At 42.0% G+C, this 8533-nt stretch overlaps 1 protein-coding gene across 1 annotated transcript; it reads left to right on the top strand.

Moving 5' to 3' along the window:
- The first annotated feature begins 2619 nt into the window (after positions 1 to 2619).
- Positions 2620 to 3383, top strand: LOC125091333 (6-pyruvoyl tetrahydrobiopterin synthase-like). Its single transcript, XM_047714890.1, has one exon. The coding sequence runs from the start codon at positions 2628 to 2630 to the stop codon at positions 3069 to 3071; it is 444 nt and encodes a 147-aa protein (XP_047570846.1). The 5' UTR covers positions 2620 to 2627; the 3' UTR covers positions 3072 to 3383.
- Positions 3384 to 8533: the final 5150 nt, after the last annotated feature.

Raw genomic sequence — 8533 nt, 5'->3', positions numbered from 1 at the left:
ATAGGGTCTTTGCAGATGTAATCAAGTAAAGATGAGCTCATATTGGTGTTGGGGGGGGTGCTAAATCCAATATGACTGATGTCATTAGAAGAAGAGGGACACCTGGGTGGCACAGCTGGTTGAGCATCCCACTCTTGATTTCAGCTCAGGTCATGATCTTGGTGTCACGAGATTTAACCCCCACTTCAGGCTCCGCACACAGCAGTGAGTCTGCTTAGGATTCTCTCTCTCCCTCTGCCCCTTCCCTGCGTGTGCTCTCTCTCTCTCAAATAAATAAACACATCTTAAAAAAAAAGAGCTGAAGAGACATAGGCAGTGTCACAGAAAAAAGAATGTCATGTGAATATGGAAGCAAAGATTGAAGTGAGTCACCTATAAACCAGGGAATGTCAATGATTGCTGGTGACCAACTGAAACCGGGTGAGAGGCGTGAAACAGATTGTTTCCAAGAGCTTTCACAGTCAGTATGGCTGCCAACATCTTGATTGTAGACTTCCAGTCTTGTGAAATGTGAGAGAATCACTTTCTATTGTTTGAAGACAGTAAGTTTGTTGTACTTTGTAACAGCCTTAGCTGTTAGCTTAGCAAAGTAGTATATCCCCCCAGTCTTCAATTTTGTCATTTCAGTTCCACTTGACCACTTAAAGTTCTGCTGATTTCTCTGCCCCCTAACAGCAACCCTCTGCCTCTATCTGCATTGAGAGCTGAAGTAATTCCCAGGGGAAAAGTGGTTGCAGGTGGTCAGCGTAAATTTATTACTCCTTCCAGGGCTTTAAATTTTGTTTGTTGTGTTTTCAGGGCCTCTCTCCTTTAGCAGGTCTTTGTTTCCCAAGTACAGTGAGACTACAGAAAATGGCTACCACTGCTCAGCTTAGGTCTATGGCCTCTGACCCTGTGCAGCTTCAGAACTCTGCACATGTCTTGGCGGAGAGCACCTGTTGGTTTGAGGACCCTAAAGTCTTCAGTTTTGTCACTACAGCCCCACATAACTGTTAAAACCTCTCATGTTTTTTCTGAACCTTAGCAATAGCTTTCTGTATGGGTTAAGTTCAGATTCAGCATCTATCCTTCAACTAGAGCCAACATGTTCCTTTAAACAAAAAGCAGCTGCAGTTCCTCAGCTCATGTCTAAAAGTTTCTCCCTGTCTTAGTCTGTTCACGCAACTATAACAAAAACACCACAGACTGGGTGCCTTGTAAACAACACATGTATTTCTCACAGTTCTGGAGGCTGGAAGTCCAAGATCAAGTGCAGATTTCAGTGTCTGGTGACGGCCCAGTTCCTTGTTCATAGATCACCACCCTCTCCTTGTGTCCTCACCTGGCAGCCGGGACAAGGGTGCTCTCTGGGGTCCCTTTCATAAGGGCGCTAATACCATGCATGAGGGCTCCACCCTCATGACCTAATCACCTCTCAGAGGCTTCACCTCCTAATGCTGTCACACTGAGAGTTAGGGTTCAATATGCGGGTTCTTGGAGGACACAGACATTCAGACCATAACATTCTACCCTGACTTGTCAAAATTCATGTCCTTCTTGCACACAAAATGCATTCATTGTATTGCAGGAGCCCCCGAAGTCTTAACCAGTTACAGCATGAACTTTGAAGTCTAAGGCCAAGTCTCACATGGATATCACCTAACTCAGATATGGATAAGACTCAAAGTATGAGCTGAGGCAAATTCCTCTCCATCTGTGAACCTGTGAAACATACATGTTGTGTGCTTCCAAAATACAATGGTGGGATAGGCATAGGATAGACATTCCCATTCCTAATGGGTTAAATAGGAAAGAAGAAAAGAGGGACAGGTCCTAAGTAAGTCCAAAATCTAATGGGGCAAATTCCAGTAGACCTTAAGCCTCAAGAATAATCTTCTTTGGCTCAATGCTCTGTCTTCTGGGCCCACTGGGGTGGCAATGCTACCACATGGCTTGGTGGGATGACCTGCAGCTGCTCTCTGCTGGGACTCTGAAGCTCTCCTGGGCTGGGATTGCATGCCTGATGCTGTGCTGTGTAACCGTGTCTTTTTCTTTTTAAAGATTTTATTTATTTATTGGACAGACAGAGATCACAAGTAGGCAGAGAGGCAGGCAGAGAGAGAAGGAAGCAGGCTCCCCGCTGAGCAGAGAGCCCGATGCAGGGCTTGATCCCGGAACCCTGGGATCATGACCTGAGCCGAAGGCAGAAGCTTTAACCCACTGAGCCACCCAGGCGCCCCGTAACCTTGTCTTTTTTAAAACCTGGGCGGAGACAGCCATGCCCCTCAAACCCCATGTACTCTGGGCGTGGGATGAGAGTGTCAGCCCTGATGATTTCTGAATCACCTTTGAGGTCATCCTTCCATTGTCTTAAAGAATAGTACCTGGCTTCTGTCGAGATAGCGAATCCATACTAATCTCCCAATCAAGTGGTCAGGTCACTTGGCCACATTCTTAGTGTTGTCATTTTTTTTTGCAATATGGATAGGCCGAGGATTTTCCAAAACTTTAAGTTATGCTTTCTTTTTTGCTTAACAATTCTGTCTTCAAATCACTTCTTTTCAAGTCTTACTATAAGCAATCAGGAGGGGCCAAGCTGCACCCTCAACAATTTGCTTAGAAATTTCTTCAGCTAAGGAGGCGAGGCGATGAGCATGGCGGGTGCCGGCGAGGGCGGGCACCCCCGGGCGCGAGTGTCCCGCCTCGTCTCCTTCAGCGCGACCCACCGACTCCACAGCAAATCTCTGAGTAATGAAGAAAATTTGAAGCTGTTTAGGAAATGCAACAATCCAAATGGCCACGGGCACAATTATAAAGTTGTGGTGACAGTGCATGGAGAGATTGATCCTGTTACAGGAATGGTTATGAATTTGACTGACCTCAAAGAGTATATGGAGGAGGCAATTATGAAGCCCCTCGATCATAAGAATCTGGATCTGGATGTGCCATACTTCGCAGATGTTGTAAGCACGACAGAAAATGTGGCTATATATATCTGGGAAAACCTCCAGAAATTTCTTCCTCTGGGAGTTCTTTATAAAGTAAAAGTGTATGAAACTGACAATAATATCGTTGTCTATAAAGGAGAATAGCTTTCAGGGGTTAATACTGTAGAAAGACTAATTTCTTTCCATATTTAAAAAAGGTCTTTATATACCCTTGGACGATTACGAACTCGTCACATACTTGTTATACCTCCACATTGTGTTTGGAGTGCCTGACTGATTGAAATCATTGTGCGTAAGACCTGTTGTGAATTCAAATCTATCTTAAAACCAAACTTGTAAAACATCCTGAGTGTCATTTAGAGAGTCTTTTATTCATAGATTAAAAATCACTTCATTTTCAGTAAAATGTTGTGCGAAGTATAAAAGTAAAATAAATCAATTTTTGTTTTTCTGTTATCTCATTTTTAGTATTCATTTTTTTCTTGGTATAATATGAATGGCAAAAATGTTTGCAAGACTTATAGGAGGTGAAACTTAAAAAAAAAAAATACAGGTGACCACAGAGTCCAGAAACCAAGAACATATACTTCTTCCTTGATTGCTTTCTCGGGTATGTAGGGACATAAATTTATTCAGTGAAAATCAGACAAATCACCTTGGTGATGCGTTGTTGATGGATGTAGCAGGATTGGTGAAAATACCACTTTAGTGCACGTTGTTCAGTGCAGTTTGGCACGTGTTGTTTAACCAGAAATTGCTAGTGAGGAACAGCACGTTCTTTGAGCATTTGTTGGAGTATCATTAAACTATTTATTATGTAAAAAAAAAAAAAAAAAGAAAAGAAATTTCTTCAGCTAGAGGTGCCTGGGTGGCTCAGTGGGTTAATCCTCTGGCTTCGGCTCAGGTCATGATCCCAGAGTCCTGGGATTGAGCCCTGCATCGGGCTCTCTGCTCAGCGGGGAGCCTGCTTCCCCCTCTCTCTCTGCCTGCCTCTCTGCCTACTTGTGACCTCTCTCTGTGTGTCAAATAAATAAATAAAATCTTAAAAAAAAAGAAATTTCTTCAGCTAAACATCCAATTTCATGGCTTGTCAATTCTGTCTTCCACAAAACACTAGGACACAAACATGATTCAGCCAAGTTCTTTGCCACTTTTTAACAAGGATGGCCTTTCCTCCAGTGTCCAATAATGTTGCTCATTTCTGTCAGAGACCATATCAGAATGACCTTTATTATCTACATTCTACCAATATCCTGTTTGTGATTACATAGGCCATCTCTAAGAAGATTGTGGCTTTCTCTACAGTGCTCCAGAATTGTCTGTTCACATCAATATAGGCTTTTCCTAGTATGTACTTTGAAACTCTTCCAGCCTCTACCCATTCCCCAGTTCCAAAGCTGCTTCCACATTTTGAGAGATTTGTTACAGGAGCACGTCTCAGTGCTAATTTCTGTCTTAGCCCATTCAGGCCGCTGTAACAAATGCCATAGTCCAGGTGATTTCTTTTTTTCTTTTTCTTTTCTTTTTTTTTTTTTTTTAAAGATTTTATTTATTTATTTGACAGAGAGAGATCACAAGTAGATGGAGAGGCAGGCAGAGAGAGAGAGAGGGAAGCAGGATCTCTGCAGAGCAGAGAACCTGATGCGGGACTCGATCCCAGGACCCTGAGATCATGACCTGAGCTGAAGGCAGCGGCTTAACCCACTGAGCCACCCAGGCGCCCGTCCAGGTGATTTCTAATAGCAGGTATTTATTTCTCATAGTTTGGAGGCTGGGAATCCAAGATCGAAGTGCTGGCAGGTTTGGCATCTGGTGAGAGCCTGCTTCCTGGTTCACAGATGGCCATCTTCTTGCTGTGTCCTCACACAGTGGAGGGAATGAAGGAGCTCTGTATGATTGCATTTATAAGGGCACTAATCCCATTCATGAGAGTTACCCTTCTGACTTGATGACCTCCCAAAGGCCCCACCTCCAAATATCATCACACTGGGAATTAGGTTTCAACATATAAGTTTTGGGGTGGATACAAATGTTCATTACATAGTACTCCTCTCTCTGGAATTTCAGCCCCTTAAGTTCTTATTGCTTCCGTAGTTCTATGCCCTTAAAAATAGGATTTTTATAATTTATCAGCTTTTCTTTTTCTTTCAAAAAAAAGTTTATTTATTTATTTCAGATAAACAGAGAGTGAGTGAGAGAGAAACTGTGGGGGGTGAGGGGCAGAGGGAGAAGCAGACTCCCTGCTGAGCAGGGAGCCCCATGTGGGACCCGATCCCAGGACCCTGGGATCATGACCCAAGCCCAAGCACATGCTTAACCAATTGAGCCACCCAGGCGCCCTGAGAGTATTGTTTTAATGATCTGATCTGTGTAATAAAGTACCTGAAATCAGTCTGCCTTGAAATAATAGTCATTGAGGGACCCCTGTGTGGCTCAGTCAGCTCCGTCTAGGAACTGTTCTCTCACTGAGTTCCAGATACGTTGATTTATCCATGCGTTTATTCCACAAATAGTAACTGAATATCTGCTATTGCTGGTCACTAGGCCTGCAGTGAACGATCCAGGAAGACACTTCTGCTCATGGAGCTTACATTCCTGCGGGGGGGGGGGGGGCGACAGTAAATAAGGTTAATAAATAGTGTGTTATATGGCAATGATTACGAAGGGAAAAAGAGCATGGAAGAGAGATAGGAGATGTGGATGGGGATTCGTTTTGGATATAATGGCCAGGGAAAACCTTGTTGAGAAGTAAGCATTTGAGGAAAAACTTGAAAGAAATGACGGAGCAAGCTACATCGATATTTGGGTAATATAATATAAACATATCTATAATAAGTAAGGAGATTAAATCAACAATAAAAAAATTCCCCATCGAAGGAAAATACATGATCAGATGGCCTCACTGGAGAATTTTACCGAACATTTAAAGGAGAATTAACATTGATCCTTCTCAAACTCAAAAAACAGAAGAGGAGGGAACAGGTAACTCATTTTGTGAGGCTAACAGTACCCTGATACCAAAGCCAAAAAAATATCACAAGAAAACTACAGATCAATATCCCTTATGAACATAGAGGCAAAAATCCTCATTACAATACTAGCAAACTGAATCCAGGAACAAATTAAAAAATTACACACAGGGGCACCTGGGTGGATCAATCAGTTAAGTGGCTGACTCTTGCTTTCAGCCCAGTTCATGATCTCAGGGTCCCGAGATAGAGCCCCCCATGGTGGGCGCCCTGCTCTGTGGCGAGCCTGCTCAAGGATTCTCCCTCTTCCTTGACTCGTGCTCTCTTTCTCTCTCTTTCTCTAAAATAAACAAATAGGGTGCCTGGGTGGCTCAGTCACTTAAGCATCTGCCTTTGGCTCAGGCCATGATCCCAGAGTCCTGGGACTGAATCCCACATTGGGCTCCCTGCTCGGTGAAGAGTCTGCTTCTCCCTCTATGCCTCCCTCCTGCTGCGCTCTCCCTGTCTCATGCTCTCTCTCAAGCTCTCTTTCTCAAATAAATAAATAAAATCTTTTTAAAAATAATAAATCTTTTTAAAAAAAAATTACACACAGAGTCACCAAATGAGATTTGTTCTAGGAATGCAAGGGTGGTTCCATATGTGAAATCTACCAGTGACTCAATAAAACAAAGGAAAAAAACCCCAATCATCTCAACTGGTACAGATAAAATTTTTTTACAAAATCCAGCACCCTTTCATGATAAAAATATATATTTTTTAAGATTTTATTTATTTATTTGACAGAGATCACAAGTAGTCAGAGAGGCAGGCAGAGAGAGAGAGAGAGGAGGAAGCAGGCTCCCTGCGGAGCAGAGAGCCCGATGCGGGGCTCGATCCCGGGACCCTGGGATCATGACCTGAGCCGAAGGCAGAGGCTTTAACCCACTGAGCCACCCAGGTGCCCCCCATGATAAAAATATTTAAAAACCCTAAGAATATAAGGAAACTTCCTAGACATGATAAAGGGAATTTATGAAAAATTCAGAGCCAAAATCATACCTAACAGTGAAAGACTGAAGACTTTCCCTCTAAGATCAGGAGAAAGGATATCCACTTTCAAAACTGATTTTTGACATTGTACTAGAAGTTCCATCTAGAGCAGTCAGGCAAGAAAAAGAGATAAAAGACATCCACAATGGAAAGGAAAAAGTAAAACTACCTGTATTTGCAGAGGATATGATCCTATATATAGAAACCCCCAAGGAATCCACAAAACACTGCTAGAGCTAAAAAATGAATTATGCAAAGTTTCAGGTTACAAGATCAACATGCAAAAATCAGGTTTTTTTCTGTACATCAGTAATGAGAACTCTGAATATGAAATCAAGACAATTCCACTTACAATAGTATCAAAAGAATAAAATACTTAGAAATGAATTTAACCAAAAAGGTGTAAGAATTAAACATGAAAGCTACAAAACATTGCTGAAAGAAATTAAAGAAGACCTAAATAAATGGAAAGACATTCCATTTAGGTGTTTGATCCATTTTGAGTCAATTTTTGTATATGGAATTTGGTAAGGGTCCAACTTTATTCTTTCTCCATTGCAGATGGTCTTGGCACTTCTGTTAAAAATCATAAGGCCGTGGATGTATGGGTTTATTTCTGGACTCTCTGGACTGAAAGATTTAATTTTGTGAAGGTGGCAATACCACCCAAAGTGATCTAAAGATTCAAGGCAATACCCATAAAAATTCCAACTTTCTTTTTTTTTTTTTCAGAAATAGAAACGTCAATCTTTATATTCATGTGGAATTGCAAGGGGGCATGATTAACCAAAAGAATTTTGAAAAAAAGGAACAAAGTTAGAGGACCCACACTTCTGGATTCCAAAACTTATTACAAAACTGCAGTAATCAAAACATCAATGTGGTGGTTTAAGGATAGACATATAGACCAAAGGGATAGAATTGAGGGTGCAGATGGTGCCAAGATGAGCATCAGAAGCCTCACCTATATGCTTCAGTCTCATACAGCAAATGCTCTGCAAAAGGCAAGACATAGCAGACGCAGGCACAGCTCATTCTCCCCTAAATAAGAAAGGAAACAACCCAACAATCCAAATGCATTCAAGAGCCCTTTGTTCATTTCCTTATTTTGTTCTGAGCATCACATTCTAGTCCTTTCCATGGGAGATGCCACAAAGAAACTGGAAGAAATGAGCGGATAATAAAGTTGTTCAGATGGAGAAAAATGCAGAATGGGTATTATCGACTATGTGGCTAACAGAGACCTGAGGTAAGGACAGAAAATGGAGTTGTAAAGGCTGGAAAAGCAAGAAAAAGTGGAACAGAAAGAAGACAAAGATGATAAGAAAATAACGAGAAGTGTGAAGGTAAGGATGGCAATGACGATTATTTTGTTGAAAAAGGTTTTTTTTTTTTTAAAAGATTTTATTTATTTATTTGACAGACAGAGATCACAAGCAGGCAGAGAGGCAGGCAGGGAAGGGGGAAGCAGAGAGCCCAATGTGGGGCTTGATCCCAGGACCCTGGGGTCATGACCTGAGCCAAAGGCACAGGCTTAACCTACTGAGCCACCCAGGTGCCCCGAAAAAGGTGGTTTTAATAGAGACTTTTTTTCTCTAAAGAAGC

Source organism: Lutra lutra, chromosome X, assembly GCF_902655055.1.
Source record: "Lutra lutra chromosome X, mLutLut1.2, whole genome shotgun sequence".
In the NCBI taxonomy this organism is placed as follows: domain Eukaryota; kingdom Metazoa; phylum Chordata; class Mammalia; order Carnivora; family Mustelidae; genus Lutra; species Lutra lutra.
The sequence above is the reverse complement of the archived record's forward strand: the minus strand, read 5'-3'. Positions and strand labels throughout refer to the sequence as shown.

Excerpts from the sequence above, each read along its gene's own strand:
- LOC125091333 (XM_047714890.1), top strand. The coding sequence starts at position 2,628 with ATGAGCATGGCGGGTGCCGGCGAGGGCGGGCACCCCCGGGCGCGAGTG.